Below are 18,214 nucleotides of genomic sequence, written 5' to 3'. Positions count from 1 at the left end.
GCTGTTAAAGATTTCTGGAAAACAGACGGGGGGGGGGGGGGGACGGAGAGAGAATCGAATGTTTTGAGTTTCCAACCTGAGGACGCTTACTGCTAAAATAGCGGGAAAGCTCTTTAGTGACTCCAGGGAGGGAGGGCAGGGAAGCAGGGGTACGTGCTCGACCCCGAGCAGGGCGGTCGGGGAACTGTCTCAGGCAGCAGAGGCAGAAAGCAGGGGTGCTGGGGGGCTGCTTAGGTCTCCACTCACCGGAGAGGCTCGCACATCCTACCCAATAATCAAACTAAGCTGTATTTGGCGTCTTTCTTGCCCGTACGCTCTGCTTTAGAAGCTAGAACACACCTGAACCCCCTCCCCTCACGGTCGTGGTGAGACTGCTAAGGCCCCTCTCAGGCTGGGGCGTCTTGGAAGGTTTCGCCAATTTAGGAAAGGTCGTACTTTATCCTTCATCCGCAGGTGCTCACGTCTGCTCCCATCTCACGTGTATCCGTGTGTGGTGTTTTGTGTTTGTTTGGCTCCGGCTTCTCTTCGGCCGCACGCAGGCCATGTGGAGAGTCGCTTCCCTGAGGTTTCTCGGAGACACAGTTCCAAGAACGAACGGCTCACACAGATTTCAGGGTTGAGCCTCCGAGGCCAACCCCACAGAAGAGTCCTCAGCTCCTTCCTCCTAATATTTGTTGTAACTTAATTTGAAATCGACTGGAAAAGACTGTAGGAAAACTGTCACATGTTAATACAGTGAATGATGTTAATTATGCTTTCTCACCGGACGTTCTTCACACACACATCGCATTCTGTTGAAAAAAGGAATTTGTTGGTATTTGACTGCTTTTTTTTTTTTACCCGCAGAATGAGCTGTTTTGTTTGGAGGAACCCAATGTTTCTAAAGCCCTTGGTTGGGGGCACCTGGGGGCTCAGCGGTTGAGCGTCTGCCTTCGGCTCAGAGCGTGACCCCGGGGTCCTGGGATCGAGTCCTGCGTCGGGCTCCCTGGAGGGAGCCTGCTCCTCCCTCTGCCTGTGTCTCTGCCCCCACCCCCCCCATGTCTCTCATGAATAAATAAAATCTTTAAAACCAATAATAAAGCCCTGGGCTGAACTGGGGTCTCTGTCATGGGCCCACAAACAGGGCAAGAACAGGGAGAGGGCATTTCTAAGACCCCTGAGTTGTTCTGTTTGTCTCACTCATCCAACTCTCCGGCAGTGAATAGTCATGATCCCCTTTCCTGCCCATGTGAGTCCCTAACCTGGAAGTGGGGGGCGGGGGGGGCAGACCCCTGTGAGCGACACAGAATGACCCCACTGAAAAATGCACATTCAAACACCCTGTCTCTCTCCCACAAACAGGAACAAGAAGAGTGTGGTGACACCATATGGAAACACCTGATGTTCCAACAAAGGAAGAGGCCCCTGCCCCTAAGTGAGGAAGGCCAGTTCTCCGGCCGTCATGGTGTTTTCCTAGCACCCAGCCCCCCTCCACAGGCGAATCACGACAGCCCCTCCCGCGGGGGTGAAGAGTGTGGATGCCTGGACACAGACTACCGTACACCCGAGTCGCCCATGGGAGTCTTACAAATAAAAGGGAGCTCTGTGGGGTGCGCTGCACGGGCACGGGGTTAAAATCCCAGTGCTGAGGTTTAGAGGCAGCCTGCCCTGGACCTAACTGAAGGGTGCGCCCTGGCTCCTCTTAGCCCTGCTGGTAGCTCAGCACCGGAGACCGACCTGCGGGGGGGCCCCCCCCCAGAGGCCAAGGCTCGGCCGGAGGGAGCATCGGGGGAGCATCGGGGAGCATCGCGGCCTGGAGGGAGCATCGGGGGAGCATCGCGGCCTGGAGGGAGCATCGGGGGAGCATCGCGGCCTGGAGGGAGCATCGGGGGAGCATCGCGGCCTGGAGGGAGCATCGGGGGAGCATCGGGGAGCCCTGGGGTGCGGCCTGGAGGCGAAGCCCACGGACCCCGCGTCCCAGGCTGGCGGGGGTGCGCGCCGGGCGCACAGGCCCCACCTCGCGGGAGCCTCGGGACTGTGCACCCAGAAGCGGAGCCCGGGAGCCGGGCCCAGGGGCCGCGGGGCCTTGAGGCGCGCGGGGCAGGGCCGGTGATGCCGGGCTGCTGAGCGGGCGGGGCGGCGGCGGCCAGAGCGCGGCGCCCATGGAGCCCCCCCTCCCGGAGCGCGGGCCCGAGGCCGGGGGCGCGGGGGCGCAGGGGGCGCGCGGCCAGCCCGGGGTCCCGCCGCCGCCGGCCGCGCAGACACCCTGCAGCCTCGGCGCGTCGCTGTGCTTCAGCTCCGGGGACGGCTCCCCGCCGCAGGGTCGCGCCTCCGCCGCGGAGGGCGCAGCGTCCTCCCCGCCCTCGCGTCGTAGCGGCCCGCGGGTGGTGGAGCGGCAGGGGGAGGTCGGCAGCGCGGGCGCCGCGGCTCCCGGGGAGCCCGGGGACCCCGAGGAGTGCGTGTCCCCGGCGGAGCGCGCGTCCCCGGAGGAGCCCATGACCCCGGAGGAGCGCGCATCCCCGGCGGAGCCCGGGACCCTGGAGGAGCGCGCGTCCCCGGCGGAGCGCGCGACCCCGGAGGAGCCCGGGACCCCGGAGGTGCGCGCATCCCCGGCGGAGCCCGGGACCCCGGAGGAGCTCCTGTCGCCCGGGGAGCCCGTGACCCCAGAGGAGCGCGCGTCCACCGAGGAGCGCGCATCCCCGGAGGAGCTCCTGTCGCCCGCGTGCACCGAGGAGCTGCTGTCGCCCGCGGAGCCCGCGTCCCTGGAGGAGCCCGCGTCCCCGGAGGAGGCGGAGGAGCCCGGGGACCTGGCGCCCGTGGCCCCCGGCGTCGAGCCCGTGCACGGGGAGCCCGACCTGGTCATCGAGGTGTCGGGCCGCCGGCTGCGGGCGCACAAGGCGGTGCTGGCGGCGCGCAGCGACTACTTCCGCGCGCGGGCGTCGCGGGACGTGCTGCGGGTGCAGGGCGTGGGCTGGGCGGCGCTGCGGCTGCTGCTGGCCTACGCGTACAGCGGGCGCCTGGCGGGGGTGCGGCCCGACAACGTGGCCGAGGTGGCGGCGGGCGCGCGGCGCCTGCAGCTGCCGTGCGCCGCGCAGCGCGCCGCCGAGGCCGTGGCGCCGCAGCTGAGCCTGGCCAACTGCTACGAGGTGCTGAGCGCGGCCAAGCGGCAGCGGCTGACCGAGCTGCGCGACGCCGCCTACCGCTTCATGAGCGACCACTACCTGGACGTGCTGCGCGAGCCCGGCGTGTTCGGGCGCCTGTCGGGGGCCGAGCGCGACCTGCTGCTGCGCCGCCGCCTGCGCGCGGGCCGGGCCCACCTGCTGGCCGCGGCGCTGGAGCTCGGGCCGGCGGGGGCCGCGGGGGGCGCGGGGGGCGCGGGGGCCGGGGGCGCGCGCGCCGTGTTCTGGCTGCACGAGGCGGCGGGCGAGTGGCGCGAGCTGACGCGGCTGCCCGAGGGCGCGGCGGCGCGGGGCTGCGGGCTGTGCGTGCTGCACAACTACCTCTTCGTGGCGGGCGGCGTGGGCGCGGCGGGGCCGGACGGGCGCGCGCGGGCCTCGGACCGCGTCTTCTGCTACAACCCGGCCACGGGGCTCTGGAGCGCCGTGCGCCCGCTGCGCCAGGCGCGCTCGCAGCTGCAGCTGCTGGCCCTGGACGGACACCTGTACGCCGTGGGCGGCGAGTGCCTGCGCAGCGTGGAGCGCTACGACCCGCGCGCCGACCGCTGGGCAGCCGTGGCCCCCCTGCCGCGCGGAGCCTTCGCCGTGGCGCACGAGGCGGCCGCGTGCAACGGCGACATCTACGTGTCCGGGGGCTCGCTGTCCGGCCGCCTGCTCAAGTACGACCCGCGGCGCGACGAGTGGCAGGAGTGCCCGAGCAGCAGCAGCCGCGAGCGCGCGCTGGGCATGGTGGCCCTGGGCGGCTCCGTCTACCGCTTCGACCAGGGCGCGGCGCGCGGAGACCCGCAGGCGGCCGGGGCGGTGACCGTGCTGCGCTACCACTGCCTGGCCAAGCGCTGGAGCCGCTGCGCCGCGCACCCGCCGGGCCTGCCGCCCTTCCGCTGCGCCGCGCTCGGCCGCGCCATCTACTGCGTGGGCCGCGGGGGCACCTGGCGCTTCGTGCCCCCGCAGGACGGCGAGGGCGCGGGCGAGGGCGCGGGCGAGGGCCGGGGCGCGGGCCGGGGCGCCACCTTCGAGCCCGCGCCGCTCCGCGCCCCGCTGGACGCCCGGGGCGCGCTCGTCCCCTTCGTGCTGCACCTGCCGGAGGAGAAGCCAGACAGGGGCGAGGACGGCGCGGCCTAGGGGGGCGGCGGGGGAGCCCTGCGGTGCGCGCTGTCCACCGGGCCGTCTGGAGCTGGAAGCTCGTGCGCGCGCGGGGATTGTTGCAACGCCCTCGTGCCGAAGGTCAGCTGCCCTAACCTGCCCTCCCTGCAGCCCCGCTTTGCTTAGCGCGGTCCGCGGCGTCCAGTGTCAACGTCTGTGCAAATAGGTGAGCTGCAAAGAGGACACGAGGCGGGCATCTGGCGGAGCAGGAGAAGCAATTGGAGCATCAAGCCTCAGGACACGGGGAAGGGTGGGGTCCAGAGTGTGCCCGCGGGGAGTCCGCAGCCCGCCCCACGTGTCAGTAGTTGTCCGGAGTGTGTCCCCGCCCGGACAGGGCCCCTTGCACCCAGCTCACAGCCACCAGCACCAGGAGACCCCGAAGCAGGCCACGCACTGTGCGCTGGGGGTTTAGACTCATAACCCGTAACCAGAGCTCCTCAGATGTTCCTAACATAGTCATTTTGCACTCAAATGTGGGTTGGGTGAGTCCCAGATGGCACAGCAGGGAAGGTGGGGCCCTGGGTACCGTGGGTCTCTGTCCGGCAAGCAGTGGACGTACCTTCCCTGCCGCATGGAAGCTGCAGAGTGGGTCTCCCGGCCTCAGGAGCGGAGCCACCTCACCTGTCAACCCGCTCGGTCACACGTCGTTAGGGAAGGGTGTTACTGATTATGTCGGACGTCCTGGGGATGATTTACTCCGGGAAGCCAAGCTTGAGTAGGAAAAGCTGCCCCACAAGGATGCTTGTCTGTTTTCAAAAGAACCTTGGCCAGGTACCCATAGGTGCTCAGCCACCTTCGTGGTCTATAACGAGCTCGAAGACACGATTACCACCCCCCACCACCCAGCGGAAGAAGGTTAAAACCACTCCTGACGCTTCTAAAGACGAAGGCGTGGGCACATTGGGAACCCACTGCGGACGACGTTTTTTTTTTGTTTGGTTTTGTTTTTTGTTTTTTTGTTTTTTTGCTTACAATGTTCTGAGTACATATTAGGTGACTCTGACCAGGGAAATGGATTTTTTACAAACGCGACTCCAAGAGGCTGTGGCGAAGGGACAAGGAGCATATTGACATAAGGGGAAGTAACTATATTTATAACACAATTGGCAAGGAAAGTACGTTTTTCTAATTGAATTCCAAAGCAGCCTGATAGAAATTAGCAGGAAACTCGCTACTTCGAGAGGACAAAGCACTAACAACAAATCAAATGATTCTTCCTCATTTGTTATTAACATTTTACTTTCCAAGTAGATGTAGGCAGAGCTTACTATTTACTACGCATTTCCGGCTAAAACACATGCTCACAAATAGAGGCGAACTGATTTGGATTCTGAATCCAGTCGTTTTTTTATTAAAATAGGAAAAGCCGCACTTAACGTCTGTGGTGCAGGGAGACGGAGTCCGGCACCCTTAGTGCTGTTCACTTCCTAACCCGGTGAGGGGGCGCTGACGTCCTGTAGCGTCGTGGGTTTTGGGAGATACGTCGTGCTTTTTCGAGAGTCTGCGGTTATGAAAGTCACCGGTTGAGTGTGTTTAGAAACGGCCAGCTCGCATCTTCACGCGTGTGCCAGAGGAACAGAGTTCCTGATTCCCGTTGGAGCACATCCTGGCGTCCGGCGTGTCGGGACAGCTCACGAGCCACGAGGAGACCCCGGCAGCCTGGCTCACCTCATCGTCTTAGGAAAGAGGGGACACACTTCCACCGCCTGCCGTGGTCGGCCTTCTGCGGGAGTAGAAAGCAGAAACGGCAGGAGAAAGAGGAATTTACAGCAAAAGGGGACAGACAATGTCGTTTTAAGGGAAACGTACGCCTTGTATTGCAGCACGCCTTCCTCTGGAATGTTGTTATATTTGTGGCAAAGCTTTTATATGAGATAGAACCAGGCTAATATTTTCATCCCGTAAGCCTCGAATTCATGAAATACTATCACTGTGATTTTGCTTGAGAAATCGTCCCTGTGATGTTTGCCGTTTGAAAGCGAAGCGCGGTGCGGGTGGGCCTGCAGGGTAGAGCCGCGCCCGAGCTCAGGGAAGCGCCGGGGGGCAGGTGCGCACAGCCTCGCGGCCACTGCCCAGCTGCACTGCCGTGTGCGGCGCGGGATTTCATGGAACAGAGGCCTGTCCTGGACATGGCCTCACTGCCTGCGGGGCTCGCCTTGGGGTGCCGGGGGTCGCCCCAGCGGAACACCCAGGGAGGCCGGGGGAAGCCGAAGGGTGAGTGGAAGGACAGGGAACAGTGTCTTATTTCTAAATAGGGGCACCTCATGAAGACAAATGCCAGGGGGCCTGCCATGCCCTGGGGACCAACCCCTTTGGCGTTGGGGGCCGTTATTTGGAGTTGTAGGCACAAGGTTTGCACCAGTTCCACGAGCAGAAAAGCCACCCCTCTGGGGTCGTGATGTGGGGCACGGCTTGGTGGCGGGCGGGGGCTGGGGGGCAGGCCGTCCCGGCTGAGACTGGCCCCCGACGGCTGGCGTGCCAGGGACGGGCCTCTTCCTGCACGGGGTTCCAGGGGTGCGCCCAGCACTGCGAAGGATGCCTTACTTTTGTTACTCACTTGTTGCGTGTTTGGTGTAGACGTGTTCCCGATGAGTGATCTGTCAGAGGCAAATGAGCCTACGGGGTGTAGGACGACCGTCCGTAATTCTGGTGACATTAACCCCGGCACGCGGACGCTTGCACGGACCTGAAGAGCAGCGGTGCTGTCCGGAGACCGCCTCTGTCAGCGGGGGACCCACTCCGCTCCGCCCCCCGGGATGCGCTGGAAACCCGGAGACGCTGCTCAGGGCACGTGTGTCTGAGGCTGTGCCCGAGCTCCCCGACTGTGTCCCAGAGCCAAGGCGAGTTCAGGCTGCAGCGCGCTGCACCCCTGCTTGGGCCGCGTGGACCCGCAAGTGCTGTGTCGTGTTCGCGCTCGTTTTACTTGCTTTCCTAGCTTCGAAGGCGTCGTTCTTGGGCATTAAAAACACTCGCTGTTCTCCGTTTCCCGCCCCTCCGAGATGGTGTCCGTGGGAAGGTGAGGGAAGGCGAGCGGGGTGCCCGGGCTCCCACGGTGCCTGCTTTCCTGTGGCTGCTCCCTGCACCTGCCGGCGGGGCCCAGCCTCGCCCCCCCTGCACCCTGGGCTCGGGGCGGCCCCCACGGCTGCGGGCGGGTGCTCGCTCTCCGGAGACCACAGCCCGCCAGGCGCTTGCAAGCTGTCAGCGGGCCGCAGCGCCACGTCCAGGACAGACGTCGCCGCGCGTGCAGGGAGCGTGTTAGCGCTTCGGGTTTCACACCCAGGCCCGGTTGCTGTGAACCCCTGTCCGTGTCCGCTTATGCCGAGACGAAATAAACCATCGGAAATGCAGTGCTCCTGAGTGTGCGTGGTTGCTGGCTGCCCCCGGCCCCCGCGGGCGAGCAGCGGTGGGGCGCCCCTCCCCCGTCCCGTGGGAAACGTGCTCCCGGCGGCGAGGCCCTCCAGCTGGCTCCCCTCTGTGAGCGAGGAGCGTGGGGACTCCCGAGGGTGCTCCGGGCTCCCACGTCTAAGCTCGGGGCTCTCCGTCTCCCGTCGCCGGTCCCCTGGGCCCGCAGGTTCCGAGCCAGCCGCACCTCCCGGGCCTCGGGGCTCCCTTGGCCCCGACCAGCGGGAAGTCCTAGAGCCAAACACTCCCCTTCACAGTCTGCTCTCCCCATGAGCACGGACCTGTGTCACTGTTAATTTGTAGGGTTCTTTAAGAAATTATTTCTTTTCCTCTCGAAAATATTGTTTCATAGGGCAGGGGGTGGGGAGGATGCTGCTCAGAGAATTTCCTTAGGCCGTGGGGTGGAGGCTCCAGGCCCCAGCCTGCATCTGCAGTTTCCTTAGGGCTTTTTCCTCTGCGAAAATAGAATTAAATCTTTAAAAAAAATTTTTTTTTAATAGAATTAAATCTGAACGTTTTCACAGCTGCAGCTTTCCCCTGGGTTTTGGGATTTTGATACTAGATCGGAATGATTTTCTTGGCCTTTCACGTCTTTTAAATTAGACCTAAGGCCGCAAAACACATGGGCTTTGCGGGCTGAGGCGATGAACTTCATAACGGAGCTTGGGGCCGGCGAGGTCACGAGAACAGTTTACGTCGCGAGCCGAAGATTCTCGGCCTGTGAGAAAGGAGGATGTCTTAGAGTCATTTCCGACGGGGACATGAGATGTATTTTTCCAAAGGGCAGTGTGCGGGGCTCAATCCCTCAGAGACCGCAGGGGCCCCGAGGACCGTCCTGGGGGACCCGGTGGCCACGGCCCCGCCCTCCGGCGCCAGCACGACGGGGAGCCGGGTGCTGCGGGCCCCGGGCTGGTCCGCTCGCTCCAAGCAGACGCTTCCAAGCAGCCCAGCGGCCGGGAGCCAGCGGCTGCCCCCCCACCCCCGGGAAGCCGCACGATGGTGCGGGGACGGCGTCAGAGGGTGGGAGGCCATCACCAACAAAACGTCCCCAACAGCTGTCATTAACCTCCATGGAGCTGTCCCCTGCGCGGCTGGAACCCTGTCCCCGGCTGACGGGTCTTGTGGACCCAGGGCGCCAGGACATGTCACATTGCCTTGGTTGCAAACCCAGGATTGAAGCACCTTACGGGGCCCGGCGTGGGCAGCACCTGCGCAGGCCCCCGGGGCAGGGCGTCGCACTCCTCCGAGGCGGGACAGCCCCTTCGGGAGCTCCCGGACCTGTAGGAATTCCTGGGCCCCACGTGACATGCCCAGCCAGGATGTCCGGGGCGGGGCTGGAGTTTGGGGCAACAAGGGGCACAGCTCAGTCGGGTGCTCGTGGGGGGCGTGCGCTGAGGCCCAGACGGCGGGATGGTCCCTGCAGAGCCCAGGTCCCCGGAGAGCGGGCCCCTGCCGAGCGTCCCCCGCGGGTGCCCGTCCCGCACCTGTCCTGGCCTCACCTGTGCTGTTACATTTGGTCCTGGAGACTCTGCTCCTCACAAGCCCCAGGTGGGCCGGGCCGGGGGGGTGCCAAGGAGGCGCCCACTTGTGTCCTAGCGGGGAGTCCCCGGAGTTAGCGAGGCTCCAACCCGGGGGCACTGGGCGGAGGGGTCTGGGGGACCTCCTGCACCCGAGGACGCCGTGACCCTTCCTGGCACGTACGGTATGTCGGCTTCTGGCCCAGGGGGAGGGGGCAGGGAAGCAGGCAGCTCCTTATGCCTCCCCCCACCCGCTCCCCCCACCCACTCCCCCCACCAGCTGCCCCCCCACCAGCTCTGCCACCAGCTCCCCCCACTCCCCCCACCTGCTCCCCCCACAGCTCCCCCCACCAGCTCCCTCACCAGCTGCCCTCCACTCCCCTCCACCCCCACACTCCCCCATCAGCTCCCCTACATGCTCTCCCCACCAGCACCCCTCCCACCAGCACCCCCACCAGGTCACCCCACCACCTACCCCCCACAGGCACCCCCACTGGCTCCCCCTCACCCCTTCGCCAGCTCCCCTACGAGCTCCCCGACCACGAGCTCCCACCAGATCCCCCCCAGCTCCCCCTACCACCAGCTCCCCCCTACTGGCTCCCAACACCGGGTCTCCCCCCACCAGCTCCCCCAGCAGCTCCCCCACCCGCTCCCCCCACCATGGACCCCCACGGACACGTCCTCATTGCCCAGAGCCCACAGCCTCCATCGGGTCATGGGTGTCACACGCTCTGTGGCCTGCACACGTGTGTGACCTGTACCCCCAGGACAGGGTCCCTCAGAGCCGTCTCACTGCCCCAAGTACCCTGTGTGCCCAGCTGCTCGGCCCCCGGCCCCGGCCCCTGGCAGCTCCTCATCTCGTTACCGTGCCTGTATCTGCCTTTTCCAGAAGGTCCCAGAGTGGGAGTCCCAGGGTCGGTGGCTCCAGCGCGGTGCTCCGCCCCGTGAGGTGCATCAGGTCGGGGAGCTCACTGCTGCGCGGCCCTAAAGCCTCCCCGTCCGGCATGAGGCACCTGTGCAAGGGCCCCTTGGCCGCTTCCAGGCTTCGGCAACGACGGATGAGGTGCAGGGGCCGCGTGGACGAGTTTGCGATTTGTTTTAACAGCTGTTTTATTAGGATACAGTTTACGACAACCAGATCCGCTCACTTCCAGCGCCCGGTCCCCGGCCTCTGAGGGAATGTGCACGGAGGGTCGCGGTGACGGTGACGGTCCTCCCGGCAGCCGCCCGGCCTCAGCTGCCGACCGCACCCCGCGGCCACATGCGCCTCGTCCCCGCGGCTCAGGGTCGTCATGGAAACGCGCAGGTCTGCTCTTCGCCGTCCCGGCTGCACTCGGTGTCCGCAGGCCCGTCGACGTGGTGCCGAGCAGCCGCCTGGCTGTTTTGTTTGCCGGTGGGTTCCTTTAGGTCATGCTCGGAGCGGACGCAGACGTGCGGATGACAAGGGCACCCTGGTGACCTTCCCCGACCCTGACGTCCCAGTGGCGACGGCAGATTTCATTGGCTGCCGCTGGCAGACGGGGCCGAGGCCAGTGCACCTGTGCAGAGGGGATGGCATTTCCCTGGGCGCCGAGCGGGGATCGCACAAGTGGGCTGGGCCGGGCGCGCGCAGGGGGCCGCGAGGCTGCCAGCTGGCAGGGACCTGAGCTGGGACCCACCCTCCACGGGGACGGGGCACGCGTCCTTCCCGACGGTTCTATCTCAAAGCAACGGCCCTGGGGTCCTTGGGAAGACGCGCCCACTTGTGCGAGGTGCGCAGACGTCCCCGGGGGCAGGAAGCGTTCACGGTTCTGAGTCCTTTTCCGTCCAGGCTCCAAGCTGGGCCAGGTGTTGGCCGAGCGGAGAATTGTCCTGGCAGCTCCACGTTCTCAGGGGTCTCCGGGGCCTGGGGCTGTCCCGGGGCTCGCGGCTGAGGGGGCCTCCATCCGGGGTCCCGGGGCCCTGGGTTTGGGTGGAGTCCTCGCCTGCCCGGGGCTCCGCAGCGCTCTGGCTGACTGCGCCGTGAGACGCAAACCCAAACCCTCCCGGGTCCCTGCAGTGGGGCCGTAACCCGCGTGGTGCCCCTGAAGACGCATCCTCCGGCCCCGCCCTCGAGCGCGCCAACACTCTAAAATCTGAGCGGTGATGAGGGAGCTGGGTTCACGCTCACAAACGACCCAAGAGAAAAATGCTTTGACGTATCAGAATACACGGCGTGCCCGTCGCCACCGTCCGGGGGTCCGACGATGCAATAGCATGACCCGGGGGGCTGCTTCCTCCCGGGCTCAGGCCGCGGGCGTCCGGGGGGCGCGGGAGGGTCGGGCCCAGGGCTGAGTGTCCGTTGTGTGTGTGCGTGTGCAAGTCCCGCAGACAGAGGCCCTTTCTCTCTGCCGGCCTGGCCCTCGATCTCCTCCTGGTCCCCCCTCGGCGGGACGGCGTCCAGGAGGGGACGGGAAGACTCGGCGCTGCAGGAGGTCGAGCCTCGCACAGCAAGGCCTGTCGATCCTCCCGCTTCTGCTCACAGGACTCGTCTCTGCTGCGAGCTTTGCAAGAGGTCAGGGCACAGCGGCTTGTGACCGGAGACACGGACGTCTTTGGTTCCCGGGCCCGGCCCTGTGTGTCTCCCTCTGTCTCGCTGCCTAGTGACTGCCCCGTGTTTGGCGCCGTTCAGGGGCCCCGTGCCTGGGTTCAGGCCTCAGAGACTCAGGCCGCAGAAGGAGGGACGGTCAGCCTGTGTCCGTGCACTCGAGCAGCCGAGGAGGTGAGTGTGTCCTGGAGGAGCCGAGGGGGAGGAGACAGAGGCACAGTGAGGGGTGCAGAGGTAAGGACCCCCCACCCCGGGCAGCGGGAGCAGGGCCAGCACGGCGGGCCGGGGCCTGCGGGTCGGGGAGGCGCCCGGGAAACCCTCCGATTGTTCACCAGTTGGAAGGAACCAGCAGATACAAGTCAAAGTGGAGGAATTAAAACATCACGGTGCTTAGTGCAGCTGCGAGGGCGGATGATGCTGAGGCACGCACACGCACGCACACATGGCTGCACGGTGGGCGATCGTCATGCGCACACATGCTCGGTGGGCAGCTGTCACTCGTGTACACACACACGCACCCACGCGCACAGTGGATGGATCACAAGCACAGACACACGGCTGACAATCGTGCACACGCGCTCGGGCACATGCACCGTGGACGGGTGTCGCGCACACACGCGTGTGCTCACAGGGTGCGCCCGGCCTGCAGCACGCTGTGCGTTCGTTCCTTACCGCACGTGTGCACACAGACGAGAAGCCGCCGCTGGGAGTGCAGAGACCCCGCCGCGGCCCGAGTCCATCCATCATTCCGCAGCCCGTTCCCAGATCGCTCACTGCACAGCTCCGGGCGCCCCCAGTATCCGTTAGTTCTGCTCCGCGAGGGGGGGTCTGCCATGGGTTCCCCAGAGCAACAGACCCCTGCTGGCCTCCCCGCTGCTTCCAGGTCTGTCTGGAACTGGAGGGACCTCGCCCAGAGGAGCGCCGCCGCCGCCCCCAATGCCACCCCCCGCTGGGGAGCACAGAGCATCACGCTTCGGGGACAAAGGAAACACTCAGGACATGGAATTAGGGAAATGTCGAAGTATGTAAAGGACACTGCAGCCTCTCTGAAACCAGGGCACGGCCCGGATCTTCGAAACCCTTTTCCATGCATTTAATATCATTTTAAGTAGCGTCATGCAATATGTGCTTGTGAACTAAGGCACTGAAATGCATTTTATTTCCAAAGGTCATACATGCCATCGCCTGGATGCCCGGAGGCCTAGGGCGATGCGTGTTTGTGTTCAGAACCTAAGAGGCGACGGGCCCCCCGCGCACCGGCTCTGATGGGCTCAAGTCACTACCATGAACGAGCGGGTGAGCGCGGCTGGGCCGCGGGGACCCCCCTCCCCGGCCTGTGCGTGGAGCCCCGACCGCGTCCCGGGTCAGTTTGTCTGGCTGGTGTCCTGGGCACCTCTGGCAGGAAGACCTGGGGGTTTGGGAAATGCCGCTGCCCTGACTCGAGCGTGGATGTGGGGCCGACGTAGCACGCGGTGGCGCAGCGGCCTGAGTCAGCTCAGCGCCGGGTTCTGCTGCTGGAAAGATCTGGAGAAGGAGCCAGCTCTCCTGCAGGAAGGATCGAGCGCTGGGACCCGGCCGGGGTCTGGGGGCTGCCCCAGAGCCAATGCTGACTTAGCGCCGGGACGGTGGTGCCCCTGCATGGGTCACGAGTGCGCGCGTGTGTGTGTGTGTGTGTGTGACATCACGATGAGTGTTGACATATTGTGATTTTTTTTCTGACTTTGCATCATTTTATTTGTACGTCAGAAGCAGTTAATGGCTGATGCTTATATTTTTACTGTTTCTACTTTTAAAGCAGGTTCCCTTCCTGACTTGATCACGTCTCGACTCTGTGTCAAGGGGTCAGGGCCGCAGGAGCCGAGGTCGGGGTTCGGAGCCACAGGAGCCCAAGGTCAGTGTTTGGGGCCGCAGGAGCCTGAAGTCAAGGAGTCAGGGCTGCAGGAGCCCGGTGTCAGGGTTTGGGGGCAACAGGAGCCTGAGGTCGGGGGGTCAGGGGTAGCAGGAGCCTGAGTTTTGGGGGTCAGGGGCCACCTGAACTGAGATCAAGGGGTCAGGGCTGCAGGAGCCCAAATTCAAGGGGTCAGGGGCTGCAGAGGCCCGAGGTCGGGGGGTCGGGGGCCACAGGAGCCTGAGGTTGGGTTCAGGGCCACATGAGCCTGAGGTCAAGGATTCAGGGCCGCAGGAGCCCGAGGTCGGGGGGTCGGGGCCACAGGAGCCTGAGGTCATGGTTTGGGGCTGCAGGGGCCCAAGGTCAAGGGGTCAGGGGCCGCAGAGGCCCGAGGTCGGGGGGTCAGGGCCACAGGACCCCGAGGTTGGGGTTCAGGGCCACATGAGCCTGAGGTCAAGGAGTCAGGGCTGCAGGAGCCTGAGGTCAGGGGGTTGGGGCCACAGGAGCCCGAAGTCAAGAGGTTAGGGCTGCAGAAGCCCGAGGTCAGGGGTCGGGGCCACAGGAGCCCGAGGTTGGGGGGTCAGGGCCACAGGAGCCTGAAGTCGGGGTTCGGGGCTGCAGGAGCTTGAGATCAAGGGGTCAGGGCCGTACCTTCACTGTCTAACGATGACGGGTGAGTCTTGACCTTCGTGTAACCCTGGGAAGAAACCTCCATCCCCCCACATCTTCGTGTGCCTGGAAGAGCCTTGGCCGTGTTGTGCCCCGAGACGGGACGGCTGTCAGCGGCGCTCGTAAGGTCTCCGCGGCAGCAGCGCCCCGGCTTCCCGGGACGGCCGGGGGACGCAGCAGGAACCCCCCGAGGGGTTCGCAGCCTTCCTCGTGCAGAGGCCCCGCCGTCACCACCCGACCCTCTGCCCCACGAGGGCGTGTGTCAGCGGCGAGGGCTCTCCGTGCAGCGAGGACGGGAACTGCCCGAGTGACCCCGTCAGGTCAGCGTGGCTCAGGCATTGGCCCGTCGAGCTGGCGTCGCGGCTGACCCGGCCCATGTGCACACGGCCCGGACCTCCCCCGGGGGCTTGGCCGCCGGCCTGCACTGGCCTGGACCGTGGCCGCACCCCTGCTTGACCCCGAAGCCCCCGTCCCTCGAGGTGGCCGGTGAGGGCGAGCATCCCACGTCCTGTCTGCGCCCGTCCACTTGCAGCGTATCGGGGCTTGCACGGGGCTCCCGTCCCCAGACTCCCACTTCGTGGACGGGGAGGCCACGGCCCGGGGGGGCGAGCAGGTGCAGGCGGCTTTGAGGCCGGATTAGCGAGGTCGCCAGCCAGGCCCGCAGCCAGTGCCCTTGACGCTCGGCGGCCAGGCCCCAGCGCGGCCTCGCTGTGATGAGTTAATGGCATCGTGGAGATAACTTCCCTCGCGCCGGCCCGCGGCTGTAAATAGAAACCCGTAAATAGAGCCCACGGATAAAAAAAGGGACTCGTTGAGTTTCTAGGACGTGCCAGGCGCTATTTCAGGCAGACTCGGGCGTGGATGGGAACCCGCTTCTGTCTCCACCCCGGTCCTCGCTCCCGGGCTGCAGCCGGTGTAGAAGAGGGCACACGGGCGCGGCCCCCACATGTGCACAGGCAGGCACGTTGCACGAAGGGGCACGTCTAACGCCGCTTGTTTTCACTGAAGTACAGTCCGCACCGTGCTGTGTGCCGGGCTACGTGCCCCTGAGAGTTCAGGGGATCCAACAGCTCTCCCCGTGCTCAGTGCACATCCCGACTCTCACTGGATGTGGGGTCCGCGGCTCCCCCACAGATCGTTGGAGCCGTCCACAGCGCGGGGGGTCGGGGCCCCGGGGTTTCCTGTCTGTCCGTCCTGTCCCTGGCCCGGGAGGACCCGGTGAGGCAGGCAGGAGCTCGTGCCTGCACGTGGGGGCTCCCGACACCCATCTCGAGGATGAGCGCCACGGAGGTCACGCCAGGGAGAGCGCCCGTGTGACCCGGCTAGGTGCATAGGGCCTCCCGCCAGGTTTCCTAGGATCATGTTTGGATTTACGGAATATGGAAAATCTTCGGGCTCCATGACGGAGACGTTGAGTAATGCCCAGATGCCAGCCGTCCGGGTGCTGTGATGCGCGGACACGCTCCGCCTCGTCACACTCAGGGTCCTGTTGATGGAGAAGTGGACCCACCGCCGACCGGTCCCTCCCTTCAGCAAGTGGTACCTGTTCACCTGTGACTTGGTGGGGCCGTGCTTGGCACGACAGCCTGTGTCCACAGTCTCGTTGGGGAGGTGGGCCCTGGGCCGCCAACACGGGAATGTGGGGTCCAGACGGGAAGACAGGCGGCCCCCAGGAACGTGGACGGAGAAGCCCACCTGGACTCGGGGGCAGAAAAGGCATCTGAGAAGTTGGTGGAGTCCGAATGGGGGCTAGGGGGAGGGGCGCGGGCCGCGGGGCGAGGCTCCGGTGGGGGGCGGCCCCAACACACTCTGCGGGGCTGGGGTCGCATAAGGCCTCGCCGGAGCTAGAGCCCGCGGGAGGGGCGGTGTCCAGGAGGGACGGGGCTCGGGGTGGGCGGGCGCAGGAAGGCGTGCAGCGGGGGCTGATGGGGAGCAGCAGGGAGACCCCAAAGCTGGGCCTTGACTCAGGGCGTTTGAGGGTCTACGTGATCACTGGGAGGGGCGGACAGGCAGCTTGGCGTCAAGGCTGGCGCTGCTCGCTGGACGAGGCTGCCCGGGGGCGGACGGGGTGACAGGACAGCAGCACGACGGGTGCCCGGGGGGCGGAGGCGGGGGCACAGGGTGGTGAGAGGCCCCGCGGCCCCCAGCACGGAGCAAGTCCTCTGGGTGGGTGACACGAGGTCATGGGTGACTTGGAGCTATTTTGGGGCCTGATGTGGCAGGAACGGAAGGCAGGCCGGCGACACAAAGGGCTCGGGGGGTGAACACATGGAAAAAGGTGACGTACGCGCCTCGTTCCAAAGTCCTGCTGGAGGACAGGTGGGTGGCTGCAGGGAGGGTGTGGCTGAGGGCGGGGACGTGGGGCGTGGAGCGGGGAGCCGGGGCGAGGGAAGCCCGGGCAGGTGGGGGGGCCTCTAGTCCCCAGGCAGGTAGGGGGACTGCGGCCCATGGAGGAGCCCCGAGCAGGTGTGGGGGACCTCTAGGCCCCGGGCAGGTGTGGGGGCCGCGGCCCACGGAGGAGCCACAGGCAGGTGTGGGGACATAATGGTGCAGACAGGAAGTGAGCCCTCATCTCCAGGAGCCGCTCTGTGTGCACCCGAGCTTGACTGCGAGGGACATACAGGCAGGAGCATCTTTCGAATGTCGCGCCTTGTCGTGCTGGTCGGGATCAGCGGCCTGGAGGAAACGCAGTGGGGGTCTGGGTGCGGGGTCGCTCCCTCCTGCCCGGGGCCGGCAGCTGTGCAGCAACGGCGGCTCGCTCCCCTGGGCCGGGGGCCGGCGCTCCTGAGGCTCAGGGGACAAGCAGGTGCGCGTCCCCCCCTGCCCGGCGGGGGACAGACTCGGCCGCGGAGCACGGGGTGGGCCAGCACCTCGGGGCTGCCTGCGTCGTCCTGAGCCGGGGGTGGTTTTGAGCGCTCAGGAGTCCTGGCGGGTGCCGGGAGCCTGCGAACGCGGACAGGAATCGGGCGCATGGCCCGGGGTGGCCCGTGGGCTCGGCTGGCTGCGGCGGCTTGTGCTCCCACGCGGTGCCCGCGGCCTCGCCCCTCCACGTGCCCCCAGGGCTGCTGGCTCCTGGGTGGTGGTTGTTGCCGTTTGACACCAGCCATCGTGACGGTGTGAGGGGGCATCTCGCGGCCGTGACTTGCGTGTCCCTGCTGCTGGGGGACGCTGAGCATCTCCGCGCGTGGCTGCTGGCCGTGTCTAGCTCTCTGGAGAAATGCCTAGTTGGGTCCCTGGTCCATTTTAAGAATCGGATTGTTTTTGGTGGAACGACTTTTATTTAAGACCCGACATGCAGAGGTCCGATATTTTAAGCCGATTGCAGGGAGGCTGAGCAGAGGCGGCCGCCGGGCCCTGCAGACTGCTGGGGCCTCTGCACAGGGGGTGCGAGGCCGTCTGCGGGGCCCGGGGGACGGTACCGACACCCTCCTGGAGGCGATGGGGTGTCATGGCCCCGGAGGCTGTAGGGCAGCACCTCCCAGGGGAAAGCCGGGCAGGGCCGTCCCCGGTGCACAGGCTGGGGCTGGGGGCGGCTGGGCGTGAGCCCCTCACAGCAGCCGGACGCCAGGCCCCTGGGGTCTGGGGAGGAGTGGACATCGCGCAGGCCGGGGACCGTCCAGGAGGCCGGGGAGCCTCCACCACCACAGGGGCAGGTCCTGGCGAGCGCCAGCCACACGCGTCCCTGAGGGGCGACATGGGGACGCCCACGTTAGAGTTGATGGAGCCCAAGCGACGACCCGCAGCCCCGGCCGTGGGGGCCGGGATGTCCACCCGCATCGCCCTGCGCAGCGACCTGGGGCCCGGAGACCCGAGGCTCCTTTCTCGCGAGGCCCCCCTTGGTGACGCTACGCGGCCAGGGACAGTCCGCCCACTG

General features: G+C 65.8%; 1 protein-coding gene across 1 annotated transcript; it reads left to right on the top strand.

The window, feature by feature from the left end:
- Positions 1 to 2,141: 2,141 nt before the first annotated feature.
- KBTBD11 (kelch repeat and BTB domain containing 11) lies at positions 2,142 to 7,645 on the top strand. The gene is made up of 2 exons (XM_038559211.1): positions 2,142 to 2,492; positions 2,733 to 7,645. The coding sequence occupies exons 1-2, from the start codon at positions 2,142 to 2,144 to the stop codon at positions 4,275 to 4,277; spliced, it is 1,896 nt and encodes a 631-aa protein (XP_038415139.1). The 3' UTR covers positions 4,278 to 7,645.
- The last annotated feature ends 10,569 nt before the right edge of the window (positions 7,646 to 18,214 follow it).

Source organism: Canis lupus, chromosome 16 (assembly GCF_011100685.1).
Source record: "Canis lupus familiaris isolate Mischka breed German Shepherd chromosome 16, alternate assembly UU_Cfam_GSD_1.0, whole genome shotgun sequence".
Classification (NCBI taxonomy): domain Eukaryota; kingdom Metazoa; phylum Chordata; class Mammalia; order Carnivora; family Canidae; genus Canis; species Canis lupus.
This window is presented reverse-complemented; position numbering and strand designations above follow the sequence as displayed.